This window comes from Sinohyriopsis cumingii, chromosome 1 (genome assembly GCF_028554795.1).
Source record: "Sinohyriopsis cumingii isolate HCF-2022 chromosome 1, ASM2855479v2, whole genome shotgun sequence".
NCBI classification, from domain to species: domain Eukaryota; kingdom Metazoa; phylum Mollusca; class Bivalvia; order Unionida; family Unionidae; genus Sinohyriopsis; species Sinohyriopsis cumingii.
The window spans coordinates 132134323-132157990 of record NC_142961.1 but is presented as its reverse complement, the minus strand read 5'-3'; the positions used below and the strand labels follow the sequence as shown (position 1 = coordinate 132157990).

At 33.5% G+C, this 23668-nt stretch overlaps 1 protein-coding gene across 1 annotated transcript in view; it reads left to right on the top strand.

Moving 5' to 3' along the window:
• The window catches only part of LOC149807878 (uncharacterized), a 137749-nt gene that overhangs the window by 83208 nt on the left and 30873 nt on the right, over positions 1–23668 (top strand). Inside the window, exons 23-27 of the mRNA XM_089962126.1 lie at positions 1256–1370; positions 6342–6384; positions 14120–14195; positions 15033–15150; positions 21550–21660. Of these exons, the coding sequence (XP_089818252.1) occupies positions 1256–1370; positions 6342–6384; positions 14120–14195; positions 15033–15150; positions 21550–21660 (463 nt within the window). The remainder of the gene's footprint in view (positions 1–1255; positions 1371–6341; positions 6385–14119; positions 14196–15032; positions 15151–21549; positions 21661–23668) is intronic.

The following is a 23668-nucleotide window of genomic DNA, read 5'->3' as shown; positions in this document are numbered from 1 at the left end:
TTACATCTGTTTGAACTCAACCTTATATTTACCAAAGCAGCAGTGAGATCTTGTGGTTTGCAGGTCAGACTACCAGTTAGCAGATCATGAGTTATAGACCCAGCATGGTTATTTTTGTGTGCTGGTGGCAAAAGGTACTTCACATTGGTTGCTGCAGTAAACACAGCTGCAAATGGGTATTGGTGACTGCTTGTTTGGGAGGGTGGAGTTTTTAGCCATGTTACCTCTTTTTATGCACCCACTGTATGTAGCAAGGGCATCATTATTTGGTCCTGTCTATCTGTCCTTGTGTATATTTATCCATCCTCAGAAGCTCATGAACAAGAATGTGAAGAAACAACTCTCTGTAGACAAATGAAATTTCGCAGGCATATTATACATTTGTAGATGACCTAATTAGTCTTATATGCCCACCATAAGGTGGAGTGTATTTTTTCCTTGATTTCCCTCTGTTATCAGTTTAATTTCAGTACAATAGCTTGACTTGTTTACCATCAAAAGTTACCAAACATTACAGATTGCTTCAACTTGGGTAAGGAAGAATCCACACTTGCGTTTGGGGTCAAAGATTAGGTTTACTGTCTATAAATAGAAAAATGGTTTCTGCAGAACAACTTGAGCTATCCACCATATGCAGTTTCCAAACTTAGTGGGCAAGTCATAGGGGGTAACGAAGATCTTATAAATTTCAGGGTCAAAAAGTCACAATTAGTGTGATCAGAGGAAGAAAAAATGCATTCTGCACAATAACTTACATTACTTAACATCAACAGATACCAGACTTCAAGAGCCATAGTCATGGCAAGTCCAGTAAGAAAAGAACAATTTCTACACACTAACTTTTGTTCACCTACATACCTTGACCTTTAAGATGAACTGGTCACTAATCTCCAGAGTAAACCTTTCTCTGCTAGTGTCTATATAAAAGATTGTTAAACATGGGGCAGACAGTTACTAAACAAAATTGTTTTGCACATTTTTTAATTTTTGGGACTTTATTTATTTTACAAAACACATTTAAGTGAGACAACATTGAGGTAGAGAAATAAAATTTGATAGGCATATTGGTATGCGTATGTTGATAATTGTAAATATATTTGCATGTATTTATAAAAAAATAAAATGTATCATTTTCAGACTTTTTGTAGTTAGACTTTTTGCTCTGGATTGGAGGCATATGCATTTTAAAAATATAAATCAAGTTAACATTGACTTCAGTTTTTTCTTTTTGTATTTGATCTTCTGTGTATTACAGATCCTGTTTGGACCAGCTGATGATCATGAGGTGCTACATGGGGAGACACCAGTAGAAGAGCTACCAAATGAGGCTATAAGTAGAGATCAATTGCAGCTCCCATCTGATGCCTCAGGTAAGCCCCCATCTAATGCATCTGGTAAGATTCAGCATGTTCAGGCCTGGTGAACAATCATTTTTTTATATGAGAACCTTTTTAAATGGATTCTCTGAATACATTTTATTAATTTATTATGACCAGGATTTCAAAATAAGCTACAATAATAATGAGACACTAGTGGTGACTAGATATAGATAATTATATAATATATTTTGTTTTGAAGGGATTTTCTTTAACACTATATGCCTAATGGCATTGTGTCCATTCTCGTTTACCGAATGTAGTTTTATTGATAATAATGGTTTCTTGACCAAACATTATGGTCATGTGGAAAATAGTAATTTGGAGGACAAATACAAAACCTATTGTTTTTAAAGAGGACCATGCATCCAATACTTCTTAGTTAGGTCTTTTAAAAGGACTATGCATGGCAATACTTCGAGTTTTCTTAAAATGGACCATGCATGGCAACACCTCTTGAGTTATGTCTTTAAAGAGGACAATACATGGCAATACTTCTTAATTATGTCTTTAAAAAGGACCATGCTGGCAAGACCTCTTAAGTTATGTTCTTCCATCTGATCTTGTGTAAATTTGTATCCCTTTCATCTTCATCAGCATTGTCAACAGCACGGTTAACAAGGTGTCGGGCAACAATTGTATTGATATGCATACAAACTATATATCTCCTCTTGAATTGTATAATGTAATGGCATTATCAGTTAAACTGTAAACTTTTCATGTAGAACTTGTCAACATGATGAAACTTAACCCATCTCTCCATCCTGTCTAGATAGTAGTGTTGAAGAATCAACACAAAATTTTATACATACCTATACAAGTTATGTTGCTGTTCATTGATAATGAATAATTATTAGTAATTTGCCTTTTTATTCTCAATATTGACATTTCAGTAGAGTGTGATGTCAGTAGTTGTTTTGCATCTACAGTAAGTACTGTGTCAAGGATTTGGTTGTTAGTCATTCCTTCAGTTTTTAAGATAACATCATAATGCCTTCCAAATTTAATCAAAGACATGTAATTGGTTATAGCTTTTTAAGTATTTTTATTTCCTGTAATGCAAAACATATGACATGGTGACCAAAATGAGTCTTGCATCAGATCAAATGGAGCGGCCTGAAATGGTTGCCAAATTTCAATTTAAATCGCTCACAGCTAGCAGGTTGTCTTTTGGATGTATTTTATTATTCTGTCTGCAGTGAGAATGTCATCAGAATAATTATAAGTCTAGCTCTATCTGCAGTCGCTGCCACACATCTTAAACATACTGAAATATGACATCTGAAACGGTACCAGTGTACCACTTATGGTCCTTTTAAGTTGATATATGTATTAATAATGTATTTTATTGTATTTTGTGTATTGCTCTGTGTAATCCAAGGGTTGCAGTTTGATGATTACTCGGGCTAGCTGACAACTTTCACCAATACTAAAATTTTAGTTGCAAATATGTAGAGTATTTTTTTAATTTTTTTATAGTAGACATAAGGAAGTATATTCATGAGTTAAGTGAAAACATTCAATTGTCATGAGAGGCTTCAAATGGTTCTGTTGGTGACCTGAAAAATCACAATGCTGCAACTAAAGCCTGATATCTATAACTTCTTGTTACCGATATATACCATGATTTACATGAAAAACAGAGACCTGCCTATCACTATGATTCGTTTGTAATTCTAGAAATCACTTACATTAATGTATTACAGACGTGAATAATACTACAGAATCAACGAAGAGTGAACTACACTTTTCTTTGTGGCTGATGTGTTATGAAGTCATTATTATTGATTGTTTCGTTTTGTACCCTCGTAAGCTGAAAGTGTCATGATTAGTAAGTGCATGCATAGTTTGTAGCAAATGAATCCATTCAGTAATGGTGATTGTGGGGATAAAGACTGCGATGCCATGAAACAGATACAGATGTTGAACCATCTGATGTTGAAACTAGTGCCAGCTCCCAAAGAAAGTTACCAAGCAGTGTGTTTCCATCATTGCATCTTGGATGTAGACAATGAAATAAATGGGAAAATTATCCAGGTCGACAGAAAAGCGATAAATGTGTCCACTGTATGCATTGACAGTGTGCTGCATTGACATATCTGTAAATGCATGGTGAAATGAATGATTGCTGGTGGCACATGGAAACAAAAAGCATAAAGATAACAAAGGAGCAATGTACAAGCCTCATTATCAAATCACCAAGAAAGCTGAAAGTACTACATCATATCCATTAGTCGAAACTACTCATGGGGAGACCATGGTGGTAGGGCTTGTTGCAGAACTGAACTAACCATTCCTGGCAGCAGATTACCTGATGGAAGCATGCACATTCATGTTTCCTGATTCAAGTGTTGCTGAGAAATTTTTTCTTTGGATGCACTGAGACTACTGTGTGCCAATCGTACTATGGAAAAAGAGTAAAATAAATACTGAAAATGAAATGAAAGTAATGAAACACAATTGGGGGGAAGGCATCTGTGAAGAAAAGCTGGTGCAGTTTAGTTAACAGCATAATCTTCTTGTGATCTTGAGATTTTTGGGTCCTACATCTAGTTGCCATTTTTTCATGTGACTAGTGTGACTCAAATTTGATAGTGACCAGTTTAATTAATAACTTGAACCTAGTTGGGTCAGATACTCTGGATGGTTTGAACTGCATCCTGGATGAATCTGTCTTTTATATATATAGCAGTGCTCTAGATGGTTTGAACTGCATCCTGGATGAATCGGTCTTTTATATAGAACAATGCTCTAGATGGTTTGAACTGCATCCTGGATGAATCGGTCTTTTATATAGAACAATGCTCTAGATGGTTTGAACTGCATCCTGGATGAATCTGTCTTTTATATATATAGCAGTGCTCTAGATGGTTTGAACTGCATCCTGGATGAATCGGTCTTTTATATAGAACAATGCTCTAGATGGTTTGAACTGCATCCTGGATGAATCTGTCTTTTATATATATAGCAGTGCTCTAGATGGTTTGAACTGCATCCTGGATGAATCTGTCTTTTATATATATAGCAGTGCTCTAGATGGTTTGAACTGCATCCTGGATGAATCGGTCTTTTATATATATAGCAGTGCTCTAGATGGTTTGAACTGCATCCTGGATGAATCGGTCTTTTATATAGAACAATGCTCTAGATGGTTTGAACTGCATCCTGGATGAATCTGTCTTTTATATATATAGCAGTGCTCTAGATGGTTTGAACTGCATCCTGGATGAATCTGTCTTTTATATATATAGCAGTGCTCTAGATGGTTTGAACTGCATCCTGGATGAATCGGTCTTTTATATATATAGCAGTGCTCTAGATGGTTTGAACTGCATCCTGGATGAATCAGTCTTTTATATAGAACAATGCTCTAGATGGTTTGAACTGCATCCTGGATGAATCGGTCTTTTATATAGAACAATGCTCTAGATGGTTTGAACTGCATCCTGGATGAATCTGTCTTTTATATATATAGCAGTGCTCTAGATGGTTTGAACTGCATCCTGGATGAATCGGTCTTTTATATAGAACAATGCTCTAGATGGTTTGAACTGCATCCTGGATGAATCTGTCTTTTATATATATAGCAGTGCTCTAGATGGTTTGAACTGCATCCTGGATGAATCTGTCTTTTATATATATAGCAGTGCTCTAGATGGTTTGAACTGCATCCTGGATGAATCGGTCTTTTATATATATAGCAGTGCTCTAGATGGTTTGAACTGCATCCTGGATGAATCGGTCTTTTATATAGAACAATGCTCTAGATGGTTTGAACTGCATCCTGGATGAATCTGTCTTTTATATATATAGCAGTGCTCTAGATGGTTTGAACTGCATCCTGGATGAATCGGTCTTTTATATATATAGCAGTGCTCTAGATGGTTTGAACTGCATCCTGGATGAATCGGTCTTTTATATAGAACAATGCTCTAGATGGTTTGAACTGCATCCTGGATGAATCTGTCTTTTATATATATAGCAGTGCTCTAGATGGTTTGAACTGCATCCTGGATGAATCTGTCTTTTATATATATAGCAGTGCTCTAGATGGTTTGAACTGCATCCTGGATGAATCTGTCTTTTATATATATAGCAGTGCTCTAGATGGTTTGAACTGCATCCTGGATGAATCGGTCTTTTATATAGAACAATGCTCTAGATGGTTTGAACTGCATCCTGGATGAATCTGTCTTTTATATATATAGCAGTGCTCTAGATGGTTTGAACTGCATCCTGGATGAATCGGTCTTTTATATAGAACAATGCTCTAGATGGTTTGAACTGCATCCTGGATGAATCTGTCTTTTATATATATAGCAGTGCTCTAGATGGTTTGAACTGCATCCTGGATGAATCGGTCTTTTATATAGAACAATGCTCTAGATGGTTTGAACTGCATCCTGGATGAATCTGTCTTTTATATATATAGCAGTGCTCTAGATGGTTTGAACTGCATCCTGGATGAATCGGTCTTTTATATAGAACAATGCTCTAGATCATTTGAACTGCTCTTTCTCAGTCTCTTAAAGTTACTGTTTCCCCATCATTTGATGATCGGTAATGTTTGCTGTTCCAGTCTCAAATTGCCTGATATCTTACTGTGATATTTAGCCATCAGCAATGTCACATACATCGAACACTCAACAATGCTGTAATTTGTTAACATTTGTTAGCAAAGTTAAGTGGGTCAGCATCTCATTAGCAATACGTCTGTTGGTCATTTATTTCTTATCATGTGATGCAAGAATGCATAAAATATTGGGAAGAGCTGCCAAGAATTCTCATTCACTAGAAATACTCATATCTTGAAACGATTCATTGTATATAATTGTAGATGAAATTTAAGTTCTAGTTTTCACTTTTTCATAAGAATGTTGAAGTAAATGTTGCAAACAAAAGAATTTCATTTTCTGGTCGGTTTTGTTGCAAATTATTTCTTACGCATTACTATTGTGCTTTCAGAACCAAAAGCAGCCTCTGAATCTTTGAAGAAGTCATCAGTTGGGTATGCTATGCTTATATTTCTGACATTTTGGTTGCCAGATTAACATGTATAAGGTTTAGATTATTGTTTTTTGTCAAATCTTTTTCTTTGGCAATATAAGAATAATGATTATGCATGTTACACAGCATGTAAACATTTTGCATACAGTGGGACATTTATGAGACTTGTGAATTGTAAGGAAAGTTTTGAGATTTGTTTGTACTGAGTTTGCATTTTCCTTTTGGACAGTGTCAATGATTTATTTGGTAATACACTGTGTCGAACTTGTGCTGCAGGTTACAGTTTGTATAACACCATATACAGACCTGCCTACCCCTGCGATTTTGCCATAAGTCTTACAAAAATTACCCTTAAAATATGGCTTGTGGCATAAAAGCAAAAAATACAGGAATATGGTCATTGTCGAAAAATCTGGATAAGTGGTTCATCTGTGTTTGATTGGGTTCTGGGTTTCATATTAAAATTAGTGAAATTAGTTAGGGAATCAGACTAGCTTCAAAGCAGCACCTCAGACGCTTTAAAATGCAACCTGTTTGTTCCTGCAAAGCGTCTGCATGATCAATCAAGCAATGCATGTTTAAGACAAAAGGGAAAATAAGCCTCTTGAAAAGTGTTAATAATCAACACTAAAGAATATAAAGGAATATTCAGATTCTTGTGAATAAAGCTGAAAGGGACACAATTACGTTTATTTGACATCACATGCCAATTTGAGTTTGTCTCATGGTGGGAATTATGATTGTCATCATCATGTGAAATGGTAAAAGAATTCCTAAGTTGAGAGATAACAAGCCATTGAGCTGCATAGGGTTTGGAACTAAATTGTATGCGACTGTACTAGTGGTAAATAAAGTCTATGCGTACTTTACAAACTTTTCAGTTGAACGTAATGTTTATCGTCGCTGCATGTTCAAATACTGAATTTTTAATTATGTTTTCCACCTTTACAATAGCAGTTGGTGATATTTTGTTACACCTTACTGAAAACTGGTCAATCTTACAGAAAAAAATCAACTGCGTTACTGAGACAGACTCCTCAGGGTTGGCAGGTTTGCATATATCTATTTTCTTACATCTCCAGTACAGATTGAATCATTTCAGAACATTGGTTACCAATATTTCATTTACTACCAAATTTCTTTTGAAAGTGTCTGAAATAAATTAGGCATCACTTATTACTGAAAATACAGAGAATTTATGAATTTGACAGTATGTGTACTTGCATTTACAGATTAGTTACATTTCCTTGTGTCTAGAAACACTCTGGAAATCTCTTTATATTCCTTTTTAGCTTACCGGTGTGAAGTAATAGAGAGATATTGTACTAGTGTGGGCTTCATTGTCAACATCTGTACTTGTAAAAGCATATACTTGTATGCAGCCATTTCACCCACTTTTTTCTTCCTACATCCTAAGCAGAGGTTTGGAAAGGGTTTCATAGCACCTATCCTTGGGATGGGGCCTAAGGTAGCTAACTCTACATGTATATTAATTCTACATTCTTGGTTTCGTCTTTTGATTTAGTTCAGGTTTTTTCCCACATTGTTTATATACTGATTTACCTGGTATCATGAAACTGATGGGATGCACTAACATCACAAAAGTAGGTCACTGTGATCCATATAACATGCTTCACTGATAATAGTTACAAATTTCTTTGTTTCTCAGCTCTGTTCATGCTAGAGTCATTAAACTATATGATTGCACAACACTTGCAAGAAAAAGTAAAAGTGACTATTTCCATTTTATGTTAGATTTTTGCTTTTAACTTGTAACCAAAGAAGAAACATAATTATACCTGCAATTATGAATTTTGGTGATGCAATGCTACTTGATGAGTATTGCACACTCATCAAAAAAGAAGGTAACTGTCACCCATATTTCATATTTCACTTAATTTGTTTAAATTTTTCATTTACATTTATTTTTCCAAAGCTGTGTACATGTCTGAATCATCAAACTAGAGGATTGTATACATCTGTTAGTATTGTATACATCTCTGTTAGTACCTGATATCTGCAATGAAGATCACTGCTATCAACATTTCACATTTTACTGAATTATGTTAACTTTATGTATTTTGATCACCATTTTTTCTGCATCCTGTATATTCTGTAACAGGGTTGAAAGCATTTGCCTTTACAGATCCAGGGGTCATGCTACCAAGCAAAGTGGGCAACTAATGACTTCGCCCTGTGATTTTTTTTAGAGAATGACCGTACTTTTTGCAATGCTCCTTCGCCTTGTCTAGTTTAGTTCAGTGTTAGGTATTTTCTCCAGGTGAAATGTAGGTTTCAAGCCATCATATAGTTGGTGTTGATATCAATTGCTCCTTCAAACAATTTCTTGCACATTCACAGGCATGTATTTTGATAGCTGATTGACCATTAACCCTTTCCCAAGTAAGTTACCAACTATTACTGCCCGATTTCCACAAGTTATCTTTTGATGTTAAAAACATAGACTTTTGTTTCAAAACTTAAACTGATGTAAATAGTAAATTGTGTTTTAAGAATTTAATCAGTAACAAGAATATTTTAACTGCCGCATGTGCATTATTTTCTTCATAAAATTCAGTTTGGAACCGTAGCTGATCCTGTAATATGGAGGTAATGGTGGACATCACTGAGTCTGGAAAATACCGCTTTATTAGATTGTCTTCGTAAACCATTGGGCAGATATATTCAGGAAAATATACAGTTCATAGAAAGCATATATTACATACTGAAGATTTAGCTTTAAATGCTGTTAAGTAGGTCAGAAACATATGGATAATGCTACATTGTGGAATTCAAAAGATGCTGTAAGGTTGCATTTTGAATTCACTCATTTTTGTCAAAATAAGAAAAGAAATAAAAAACAGCAAAGCAAATACTATTTAACCAATGCCTGATGTTAAACCAAGTACATGTATGTAGAAAAATAATAAAACCTTATATTTGCAATCCTTTCAATGGACTGTTATAACAAAGCTATAAAGGGAATGGTTACATTACATTAAGAAAACCCCTCTCTTTAAAAATAGATGCACTTGCATGTTGGCTGTGTCAATTCAGTTGAAAAAACAGCTTAGTTCATTCATATACCGATTCTTCATTGTGGTGTCTATGAACAGTTATGGTAATGTTTTATAGGCAACAAAGAAATTAGGACGATCAGTATGATCTGAAATGTGTGCATTTGATTGCATTTACGTGGCACTTTGCTTGCATTTACATGGCACAGGGGTTGTTTCAAACAAGTTATAAAATTTTGTCATCTGCAATATTTATAACTTTCAGAAAGTAAAAAGAAAAATTCTTGATTCAGGGTAGTTGATTATGCATTTGTACTAACTTTAATTGCAGTAATCTAGTTACTCAGTTAAAATTCATTACAGTGTATAACTTATGTTCTCTTTTCTAGTCATATTGCCAAAATACACTGCATATGAATGTGATAGTTTTTTTAAAAACATGCAGCAAATAAGTTTACAATATAGATAGAACTATAAATAAATTATTGCTTAGAACCAGTGTTAAATGCAAATATGCATACTGGGAAATAGGGGGCATAATTCAAATTAGAGAATGAAAACAACACATGCACACACACATGCATATATATATTTATCTGGGTACATTTTTAATAAAAGGAATTGGCTGTCATTTGATCTATTGTAGTTAATGTTCCTCCTAGCCTATTGAATGAACCAACAAGTACGATGGGTTTTTTTGTTTTTTTTTTATTTTTATTTTACATTTGTGGTAGCAAAGTGATGCTGCCTTGCATGCATGCATCAGAAATTTAACAAAGGGTCAACGGACAGTAGAGATGCAGATGTTCTGGTCTGATGACGGGGATTGTTACAGAAAATGTTAGGGTTCTGAAGGATTTAATTCTGAGTGAACAGAATAGGAATTTTTCTTACCATCCACATGCAAGTGTCAGTCTCTACAAACATATTAATTTCTAGCGAGCAGCTGAAAATCCAGTGAAAAATAGATTACGAGATAATGCCTCTTCCAGTTGACCTCCTCTACCAGAAATGCCAACAACAAAAAAAGGCGGGGGCCCCGAGTGGCCGAGTGGTCTAAAGCGCTCTCCATTATGGATCACTGCCATCTCAACTCTGTCTGCGTGGGTTCGATTCTCAGATTCAACCAATGTGGGTATGTGAGAAAGCTTGCCAGTAGCTTCTCGTGGGTCGGTGGTTCTTTCCGGGGTTTTCCCGGGTTATTCCTCCACCATTAATACTGGCCGCCATGTATAGCCTATCTTGTGCTGAAAAATGGCGTTAAACCCTACAACAACAACAACAACAAAAAAAGGGAGATAACTACAGCATACAGTACTCATTCTAGATGTCAGCATAAGTGGATTATGATATCACATTGCACTGTTAAGACGGTTTGTCAATATGTTCAAAGAGTTCGTTTATGTAACAATAGATAAATTTCAGTGCATTTTATATAAAGTTTGTGGCTTCACCCCTAATTTATGATGGCTACTGGAGACCACTAAAAGTATAGTAGAGGTGACCTATATAATGGTAGATTACATTCAGGGTTATGCCGTCTTCTGAGGCTAGCAAAATATTTCTGCCACTTGCACATCACAAGTTTAAAAAGGGGGATGAATTTATCAGGATGCACATGTTTTTTATGTGTTTTGTGTGTTTTACTAATCTTATAAAGACTGAATGAGTATCAAGGCATTAGGTACTGTATATACTCGTGTATAAGCATGTTTGCATATAAGCTGACCCCAAACTGAACAGGTATAAACACTAAAAAGTGCATGATCCGCATAAAAGCTGACCCACAACTCCGAGACATCACAAGATGCACAAGGTAAGTTCTAAATGCAGTCATTTAGGTAAACTTGTATGTTAAAAAATTACACATATACATATCTCAAGGTTGGCATGCATGATTGTTAAAAAGAAATTCTATAAATTTCTTTGAAAAGTATTTAATTTTCTGTTTTCTTATTTTTTCTGCCTATTTTAGATTTGTATATAATTTGATCAAATGATGACAAGAATTTTGCAATCGCGAGTTGTTGTTACACTACCTCTCCCTTTTGACCCGATTATTGTTTGTTTATGCATTATTGCATTGGACATTTTATACGAGTGCACCGGTAATTACATTTTTACTTTGCTTTGAAATTGTAAATACCTAACTCATTAAAATGTAATCCTAGTATGACAACACAACGAACAACAATACGGTTTGATTCAACACTTGCAATTAGGCTACTGAATGTATTTACGTAATGGCGCCACTGCATGTACATTGTAGGTTTGATTACATGCTGAATTAAGTACATCCCTTGGAGTCTAATCATGGGCACCATTGCGCTAAACTTGAATGACATCTCCAAAATACAATAATGAAGTGCAGAAATAATGCTTTGAAAATTATGTTAATACCTTAAAAGCTGAGTTGTAGTTTGCTTTGATGTAAGCGACCTTACACAAAACCTGTCAACTTTCATGCCGGGAGGGAAAAAATAAAAACTCCCAATTTTTGGGGTTGCTCCAGACTTACCTCCCGATTTTATAATATCTTCGAATTTTGCAGAGAACTCCCAGTTATTACATTATGTCTTCGATTTTCATTTCTTCTAAACAAGAAAAGTTCTGCATGTTATGTTGTATCACCTGTGAATTATTGTTGTGACGAAATAATTACTTTACTAGAAAGAATTCGCTTCTTCACTAAATAGAATATTAATTTTAAACATTATTCATGATTTTTTTCCCTCTACAACAATGCCAAAATATAAAATAAGCCAGAACAACAACAAAAAAACCCAGTAAAATCGTCCACAGTTAATTTCAATCCCAAGAATGATCACTACGAATGCTGCAACTCCATATGCAATAGCGCCATTCCCACAAAAGAAACTTACACGAGTGAACAGCTGGCATTTTTATACCGTATATACCAATGTTAATTACCATCATTAAAAGAACGAATGAAAATACATACCATGCAGCAAATGTGTCCTCAAAAAACTAATTTAGAATACATGTTTTATAATAAACAATACTAAATGCTTTACGAGTTGACAATAAGGGAATAAGGTCAAATATACGAGGGGAAAAATAGTTGCACATGTACGGTACCATGAGGCTGCCAATTTAGGTACCTTTAGTTCAACAAAATTGGGAATCCTTTATTTGCTAATCAATTGCTGGTGCTTGCATAACACAACAGTGTAAAACGTGGTTTCTTTGAATTACGACGTAGGGCCAGGCATTTTCACAAAATAGTTGCATCAATAAGTATTAACTTTTAATTAGTCACACTGGCTTTTTTGCTTGTTTATTTAAGTAATCTTTAGCTATTGTGCAGTTTGTCCACAGCTGACCAGAATATGAAAATAGGGCATATCCTGGGGGAAAGTAAGGTGCATCACAGGGAGAAACAGCTAGTCTTTTTGCAAATTTCACGCATATTGGAACAGGAAGATCGATCGATATGTAGTGAAAACGAGGCTTTATAAATGTCACGAAAAAACCTCCCAATTTAAGGTTCCAATCTCTATTTTTTATTCAGTTGCCCTTGGCTTTTGAAAAGTTCATATTTATGCCTTACAGACCATTTTACAAAACTATGGTAATAGTACTAATATTATGGAATGAAAGGCATTTACACATCAATGTACTGGTATAGTTGCTGGTCAAAATTCCCACTTAACACAAGCCAGTTTCAGGGTTTTAATGATTAACTGGTCTCTACTGCTGTCAAAAAACAAAAGACAACTTCGCCAACTATCAACATAGGAGATGCCGAAACATCAAGCTTCCCAATGTGTGGAAAGTTATGATGTTCATTTGGTCAAAACACAAAACGAACATTGATAGATGTTGATCTCAGTTGATCTATATGAGAATTTTAGCCTGTATTATTAACACTCTTCGTGAACATGTAAATTATGCTGGTTATGTGCCTTGTACCTGTGCGTACCTTTTTAAAAATATTACCTCAATTTGTAGGATCAGTTATATCATTGAAAATGAGTAACTTGTGAGCGCATGATTCAACATAAATGAAACACCTATTAAGGACTAGCTGAAATGTTATCTGGAAGAAAGAAATTTGGTCGAAACAATGAATAAATCCAATCTGCATCTAATATGTTTGGGAGTAAATAAGGATTTAAGTGACACTATGCACGCTTTGCACTGTGTAAGTACTGTACATTATAGTTAAGCCTGGTTACCTGGGAAAACTCAACGGGCCTGCGAATTATGAAGTCTGTATTTACCTTTACTTAATTTCTTGTTGGAGAAATCAGAAAATATTCATGTACAAAATAATAACAAAATCAATCATAGAACTTTATAAAAGTTTAATAATTGTCAGGTCACTGAAAGTTATTTTTTTACCTGTCTATGTCTTAGGACACAGGAAAGAATATTGTTTCATGTCCCAAGATTTACAGCCATTAAATCAACAAAAAGATCTAAAAAGACATTGGCCTGCAGATAAGACCCCCCCCCCCCCATCCAGGCCTTTATTTGTTCCTAAATTATTCAGCTTATACTCAAGTATATATGGTAAATTACATTCATGCTTATACTCAAGTATATATGGTAAATTACATTCATGCTTATACTCAAGTATATATGGTAAATTACATTCATGCATATACTCAAGTATATATGGTAAATTACATTCATGCATATACTCAAGTATATATGGTAAATTACATTCATGCTTATTTCTTTCTTTCCTTAAAGTTCTGTGTCACCAACAGAGAAAGTTCCAATCTATCTTCCTGTTTTACCAAGTGCAAATTTGAAAGATACAAATAAGGTGGGTCTTTTACATTCTTTGCTTTTGCTTTCAGTTATCACTTTATATACAGATTTGCAGAAAATTAATTGTACAGCATTGAAATATTTAGCCACTTAAGTCATCAGGATTTAAAACATGTTAGTCAAGAATTTGAATTTCCAAGACTTTGTTTCTTTGATCCAATATAAATAAGTGTAAGTACTTATGATAGTACTTAATAATACTTAATAAATAAGAGTATATGGACTGTTTCACCCACAAGATGGTGGGTACCATTTTATAAAAGGTGATAGATTTGAGTGTAATGTTCAAAATTTATTAGTAGTGTCAGAGTTTCTTGTCAATAATGAAGCTCTAAATTGTCACCAGTATTATAATATAACTATGTCCATATGGTGCAACCTCGATTGCTGGAAAGGATGTTGAAAAATCTCTCTGAAGAGGATTTACAAAACTGTATGTAATAGTACCATAACTTCTGAAATTTTTGTTTTCAGACAGAATGAGAGTGCTGATAAAGCACATATTTCTGTGTTCCCCACTTTGTTCCACCCATCTCTTAATTCTGCCTCCGTTCCAATATCTCGAGGTAAGAATAGACCCAGAGGCCAGTTTTATACGCACCTCTGAATTCATCCATTCATGCCCAGTAAGTGTATAGATGATTACAAGAGTTCAATATTCTCCAAGTCCCTATGGTTTGGGATGGAACTTGGGGCCAATTTCATTTCCATGTATAAATTTATCTTTTCATTATCAGTAAGTATATGGTTATCAGGAGGAGGTAAATTTTTTTGTGCTGTTGGCCAAGATCTAGTTCACCAAAGCATAATTGTGTGACTATTTCCATTGCAGATGAGTTCCAGTGAGGATTTCCAACTCCCTGGAAGTACAGAATCGGATAAGAAAAATTCTAGTTCTGGTGCTGCTAGTACTGTTACACATGGTAGCTTGAAAGCTCTCTCTACAGATGGTAATATTGCTGTTATTTCATGTTATGCGTTGCAAAGGTGCTAAAACCATAATCACACTACAGTGTACTTGTAACATTTTAACAGCATATATATTGTCTTGACTGCATTGGAAATAACAAATTCATGTATATTCATTATGCACTTTTTAGGCATGCACAATTTTGTGTTGCTGGTGAAGCATAGCCAAGATACACATCACATTATAGTGGTAATGTTGTTGTCAGCAGTGTTAGATTTTGTAAAAAAGTTTTTGCATTTACATTGATATGTTAAACAATTTATGCCACTTTATTGGTTCGTTCATCAGTGAAAGTTCCATTGTCAACATTGCTAATTTGTTCTAACACTGTAGGTGATGGGTCACGAGTCACTTCTTTAAAACTAGGTCGTCAGTTTACTGTCTCTGAATTAATTGTTATAGTAATGGATTGTGTGATATGATTTGTTTTCCTGACTTATTATGTAAAGCTGATTGTAATTGGATTGAAAAAAATAATTACCATCTATACTTGCACATAAGTCCAGTCCAACTGCAAAACAACATTAGACCCTAATTTGGCATCATATGATGTGATAGCAGATCAGGGTCTATGTTGTTTGTCCTGCCGACAGTTCCTAACAAACAGCATTGATCTAGATCTGCCAGTGCATTATGCAATGGCAAATATGAATCTGTGCAGTTTGCAGTTGTACTCAACTTAAAAGCAAGTATACATGGTATTTATCCCATGAATGGATCATGAAAACTGCAATAAATTTGTCAGAAAGTAAGGTTGGGTTATCCATAGTAAAAAGCGCCAATATTTTTGTAAAATTGGATGGCAGGCATATCATCCAGTAAATATGGCATGGTAAAACAAACATTCACAGCATTTATTGATGATGAAAAAGGTAGTAATCAGTTAATGGTAAAAGTATTTTTGTCCAATTTTTTAAAAAAAAGTGGAATGACATCCAATTTTGCAACATAGGTCAAAAGGAAATATTGAACTTGTCAGATAAATGTTGGGTCATCAGTTCAGAAGATTTGTGTCCATATCACTTTTTAAAAAATATAGGAAATGCACTTGCACTATTTTCTTTTCTCCAATAAAGTTTGTTTGATTAGTAGCTTAATTGTTTTATGACTGACATGTAGAATATTTTCATCTCTAGCTTAATCATACATGACCGACATGTAGAATATTTTCATCTGTAGCTTAATCGTATTATGACTGACATGTAGAATATTTTCATCTCTAGCTTAATCGAATTATGACTGACTTGTAGAATATTTTCATCTCTAGCTTAATCGAATTATGACTGACGTATAGAATATTTTCATCTCTAGCTTAATCGTATTATGACTGACATGTAGAATATTTTCATCTATAGCTTAATCGTATTATGACTGACATGTAGAATATTTTCATCTGTAGCTTAATCGACTTATGACTGACGTGTAGAATATTTTCATCTATAGCTTAATCGAATTATGACTGACGTGTAGAATATTTTCATCTCTAGCTTAATCGAATTATGACTGACGTATAGAATATTTTCATCTCTAGCTTAATCGTATTATGACTGACATGTAGAATATTTTCATCTATAGCTTAATCGTATTATGACTGACATGTAGAATATTTTCATCTGTAGCTTAATCGACTTATGACTGACGTGTAGAATATTTTCATCTATAGCTTAACCGTATTATGACTGACATGTAGGATATTTTCATCTCTAGCTTAATCGAATTATGACTGACATGTAGAATATTTTCATCTATAGCTTAATCGTATTATGACTGACATGTAGAATATTTTCATCTCTAGCTTAATTGAATTATGACTGACGTGTAGAATATTTTCATCTCCAGCTTAATCGTATTATGACTGACGTGTAGAATATTTTCATCTCTAGCTTAATCGTATTATGACTGACATGTAGAATACTTTCATCTGTAGCTTAATTGAATTATGACTGACGTGTAGAATATTTTCATCTATAGCTTAATCGTATGACTGACGTGGAATATCTTCATCTATAGAATAATCATATTATGACTGACATGTAGAATATCTTCATCTATAGAATAATCTATTATGACTGACATGTAGAATATTTTCATCTCTAGCTTAATCATATTATGACTGACATGTAGAATATTTTCATCTGTAGCTTAATCGAATTATGACTGACGTGTAGAATATTTTCATCAATAGTTTGATCGTATTATGACTGACGTGGAATATCTTCATCTATTGGATATCATATTATGACTGACATGTAGAATATTTTCATCTCTAGCTTAATCGTATTATGACTGACATGTAGAATATTTTCATCTATTGAATAATTGTATTATGACTGATGTATAGAATATTTTCATCTATAGAATAATCGTATTATGACTGACATTTAGAATATCTTCATCTATAGAATAATTGTATTATGACTGACATGTAGAATATTTTCATCTATTGAATAATTGTATTATGACTGACATGTAGATATCTTCATCTATAGAATACTAGTATTATGACCGACATGTAGAATATCTTCATCTATAGAATAATTGTATTATGACTGACATGTAGAATATCTTCATCTATAGCTTGATCGTATTATGACTGACATAGAATATCTTCATCTGTAGAATAATCTATTATGACTGACATGTAGAGTATCTTCATTATAGAATAATTGTATTATGACTGACATATAGAATATCTTCATCTATAGAATAATTGTATTATGACTGACATGTAGAATATCTTCATCTATAGCTTGATCGTATTATGACTGACATAGAATATCTTCATCTGTAGCTTAATCGACTTATGACTGACATGTAGAATATTTTCATCTATTGAATACTAGTATTATGACTGACATGTAGAATATCTTCATCTATAGCTTGATCGTATTATGACTGACATAGAATATCTTCATGTATAGAATAATCTATTATGACTGACATGTAGAATATCTTCATCTATAGAATAATCTATTATGACTGACGTGTAGAATATCTTCATTATAGAATAATTGTATTATGACTGACATGTAGAATATCTTCATCTATAGAATAATTGTATTATGACTGACATGTAGAATATTTTCATCTATAGAATAATTGTATTATGACTGACATGCAGAATATTTTCATCTATAGCTTAAATGTATTATGACTGACATGTAGAATCTGTAAAAATACATAATACAGACTCATGAGATAGGATGTTGTAGCATTTTGCATAATACAGACTCATGAGATAGGATGTTGTAGCAATCTGCATGATACAGACTTTGAGATAGGATGTTGTAGCATCTTGCTGATAATTTCTTATATTACTAACATTTTCATAGTTTTATGTCTGCACAGTCTAATCTTGACTTCAGATGTGTTTTTACCAATATTTTGACCTGGAAAATTGTTGTCACTTTGGAAAATTGCATGGTATATTTCCACACTTGAGAGATAATTGTTAGCTATTTTGATCGTTGAATTTATTTTGAAATTCTTGTTTCGAGTTTGCTTCATTTATTTTTCTGAAATCGATAACCATATTTTCTGCTTGTTTTCGGATTTATAAGAAATCTTTTTCTATCTCTCCATCAACACAAAAATACTTCTTTCATTGTTTATAAGTGAAATAAAGAAAATTCTCAAGTAACACAGGAAAGTGATCACAGGAACATGTAATTTAAAGAATAATACAGTCATTACTAGCTTAGTTTTGTCTAGCTTATTTCTGTCCACAATAAAATACAAGTTTTCAAAAATACAAGTTTTGAAAAATACTTCACATTTTAAGCAAAATAATCTGCCATGTTTTAATCTTTTACCGTCATCTGTTACCATGAAAATATGCATACATATACCTCAGATTGGTTGCAGATTGTGTCATTAAATAAAACAAGTGGAGGAGAAAAATATGATGCAATGAATCTTTAATGTAACTTTCCTGATTTTTAAAGCAGTAGTTTATTTTGGTAGCTGGAGAGAGGGTTCTAAATATTACTAACAGAATCAATGAATCACCACCAACACGACCACCCCAGTTTGTGCTGATCATTATCAAAACTTACACAACACTAATAGTAAACTAATTTACACTACTCTTAAATTCATAACAATATACAGAATTGCATGGAATAAGTATATGTTTTGTATTAGGCTATTGTTTAGCCATTAGCGCAAATTTGTTTTCACTGTTCTTCTTACCCTACCAAGAGGATTGCTAGCAACTTTAGACACAGGTCTAGTTGGTCATAAATAAAAAATGTCCCCCTCTTACTTACAATGTGACATTTTAAAAATCTTTTTGTCAATAATACCTCTAAACAGAATAACATACTGATAGGCAATCTTCACTTAAAGACTTATTATAATGTCTAGTTGGTCCTAAATGAAAATAGTGAAGTTTTTGATATGGTGGACATCTTGAAAATTCTGTTATCGCTTCTTACCCTGAACAGATGATTGTATCAACTCAAGTTTTCACTAAAAGATATCTAGTTAGGCCTAAATGATATTGCCATCAATCCAACATGGCAACCATCTTTGAACAGCCATCTTTGAAGTCTTATTATTGCTACTCCTGGACAGATGATCATATTGAAATAGGGTTTATATAAAAGATTTCTTACGATCTTTCGTTGGCCATCTAGAAAATATTTTTACTACTACACCTCCCTGTTGGATGGTTGAATTGATATGGTTTTCACCAAAAGACTAATTTAATATTCATAATGAAAATGTTGCCAATCTGACATTCAGTACAGCCACTACAGCAGCTATCTTGAAGATGTTATCATTACTCATCCTAAGCAGAAAGTCGTACTGGGCATGGGTTTTCACCAGAAGGCATCTTCTGGTGTATAGTTGGTCCTAAATGAAAATGATGTCAATCTCATATTCAGTATGGCCAGTTTGAAAATCTTTGTTATTGCTTCTTATGATTAGAAGGTTATATCAACATTGGTTTTCATAAAAAATCTTCTAATGATGCCTCGTTAGTATAAAATAAAAATGACAAGGCAATACAAATTATTTTAGCCAAAACATGTTCATGTCCTTAATAGAAAAAATATTTGTGTTCATGTTACAGTTGTCCAAATACATAAAGAAAATATGGAAAATATATTGGTATTTCCATGTTGTGATTGTAACCAGTAATGTTCTATTTTGTATGCAGTTCACTTTCATTATTTCTTTATTATGAAATATGAACTTTTTGAAAATGCTTGGTGTTTTATTAATTATTTATCAAGATTTACTTTTACAATTGTTTGCTTGTATTTTGTTCTTTCCCATGTTTAATGTGTTCTGTAATTTTTTTTGTTTTGAAAAAGAACTTTTCAGCAGGGTCAGGTTAATACTATGTCATAAATCCCCAGAAAAAATGTTAAATTTTGCATTTCTTGAGATTGTAAGTCGTTTATTTTCAGTCATATCTAATCCTCGTAACCCAGTTAGCAGTTTTCAGTTGTATCTAGAATCTGTAGCCCAGTTAGTGTGCAGTTTTCAGTTGTGTCTAATCGTGGTATTTTAATAAGTCATTTATTTTCAGTCATATCTAGTTCTAGTAGCCCAGTTAGCAGTTTTTAGTTGTATCTAGAATCTGTAGCCCATTTAGACTGCAGTTTTCAGTTGTATCTAGAATCTGTAGCCCATTTAGTCTGCAGTTTTCATTTGTATCTAGAACAAGTAGCCTGCAGTTTTCATCTAAGGCAGGATAGGGCTGTATGATATCTCAACCTAACAAGAAGCAGGTCAAATGCTTACAAGATCTATTACCAATAGAAGAGACATTGATAACATCTTATCGATGCAAAACTAAATAGACACCTCTTCCTATCTACAAATTAGTTTACACACACTTTCCACAATATCTAAATAAAAATTAAATTGACGGCATAAATGAATATCAGTGAACATCATTTTGTAAGCAGATGCTGACAGGAGGTGTGTAACAATCAATGAGCTCAGCTGTGGGCTTTTGAAACATGACTGTCATCTCATCTTCCATTGAAATCACTTTTGCAATATTTACAAAAAACCACATTCTGGCATTACAAGAAAAGCTACATTATTTTTTCCTTTGCATTGTGGAGAATTGTGGAGATTTCACAAAGCCATGTGGAAGTTGTTTGAATGACACTCAGTATGTCAATGACTAAATGCGAATCCTTGACAGTTTTGTTTTACATTGCATGTGACTTGATGAACTTCCTCATGCTTGTGGAAGATGTGTGTGTTTGTGTGTGCATATGCATCTGCATGTGTGTGTGTCTAAGAAAATAAATGCACAATTTGGGCAATAAATCTGACTGGTCAGTTGGCATGATAAGGTTTATAGATGTTTCAAACTAATCCAATATCTTGCATGATATGTGTATGCCTGTTACAGGAGATGAATCAGGGGAATCAGACTTGAATTCTGATGATGATTTGCTTGATACCTTACTTCCTGATGACTCTCAATTTACCCATATGGAGTTGGGGACTACTTTGGAACAAGGTATAGCTCCATTGAAACAGCACCCAGTTTTAGCTGGTGGTGGCACATATCACTGTGTTTTGCATTTTTGCACCTATGTATTGGTCCAAGGTGTAATTTCCATGTGGTAGGGTGGGGTTGCATGTTGGAAAAAGTGATAGGGGAAGATAAATCATTTGGTGAAGGATGTACCTATGTGCTTTGTTTGAAATTTGCACTAACATCATGAATACAATTACACGTACTTATATCATTGGGTTTTTTTTTTTTTGAAGATTCTCTTTGTGGTATTAAACTATATTTTAAGACTCTTAAATAGTAGAAATTCAATTGTGATTTTAGTAATGAAAAGCATTTGTGAAAAATATCATTAAATACCAAACTGTTCAGCTCTCTCTCACTGTAAAATTCATCTTTGTAACATGCACCCTTTTATAAATCAAGTATAGTCATGGATCCTATTTCACAAAGTGGTAGTAAAATTATATGTATAGCGTACTTCATTAAGAGGTGGTTTCTCCATAAGACGGTATATCCTGTGGCTCTTTAGTCAGCATTATAATAAGGAAGTACTTACTGTCTCATGAATTTCAGTATAAGGTAGTCTGATTATAAGGTTTACTTGGCTAGCATTATATTAAGGGTGTAATATAATGATTTCCACTTCGTTTAACTAGATACAAAAGAGATGATTAGAACAAAACTACAGTCAAAGGAAGAAATTTAAAGGAAAAATAGTTTTTTAAAATAATTAGTTCAAATTAACAAGACTTCTGCATTAGTTAAGAATTTGATAGACAATTCAAAATTGACACTATATACATACCTTTGTTCTTTTTCATTCACAGGAATTAATATAAAGAAAAAATGGATGTGAAAATATTTTAAGCTGGATAATATACATCAATGGCTTTTAAAAAATAGGCACATATTAGCTCAATATCCTGATAGTACCATTTGTGACACAAGTTATTATTTCATTATCTTCCTATATTTAGGAGTTATATTGTAATCTTTTCCTATATTTATGGGTTATTATACGTAATCTTCTGTATGGAAGTTATTAGATATATATATATATATATATATATATATATATATATATATATATATAGCACATGCAAGGTTTTGGGTCTTATGAATTTTGATTTTTCATTTTATCACAACTCTTGAATGCACCATATTTAGCATGTGAAGTCTGGACTACCACGCCACATATTTTCTCTGGAATTTCCTGATGTATTGTGAATTCAGTTTTTTCTTAGTGTATCCATATATTCAAAAATAATAATAGTTAATAATATTTGGAGTTATGTAGATCAGTTGCCATGCCTTTATTGGGAATAGGAATCCTGAGTCTTTACAGAAGGATCATAATTGGCTACTCATTGCTGTAGCAGTTACCATATATACTCACTAATAAGTAGAGACAAACTGCAAATAGCAAAGATCCTGATCTGCTGAGGCATGATGTGCCAGCCGATCGGGTCTTTGTTGTTTATTCTACTAATTATTCCTAACAAACTGCATAGACTGTGAACTGCCAGAGCATTACAGTTTGCAGTTGGATTCCTCTTATGAACGAGTATAGATGGTGCAAGATCTGTCAACACTGGTACTCCAAGATTAAAAGTGAATTCACCATGTTTACATTTTTCTGATTCATCATACACTAACATCCTGTTGTTTTAGGATTGTGGGGGGATGTAAAATATTTTTCTTTCTTATATTAAATCAAGGTTCTTCAGGTTTCAGTTTTTAATACAGTTTTTGATAATTTCATTAAAGAATTCTTACCATTGTTTTCTGCATAATGAATTCAGACTACTATAATTCCTGTCCAGGCATACTAAAATATATTTATACTATTTATAGCATTGATGTAATTCCTCTCCAGGCATAATCAAATATATTTGTTCTATTTATAGCACTGATGTAATTCCTCTCCAGGCATACTAAAATATATTTATACTGTTTATAGCATTGATGAAATTCCTCTCCAGGCATACTAAAATAAGATGTAAACTGC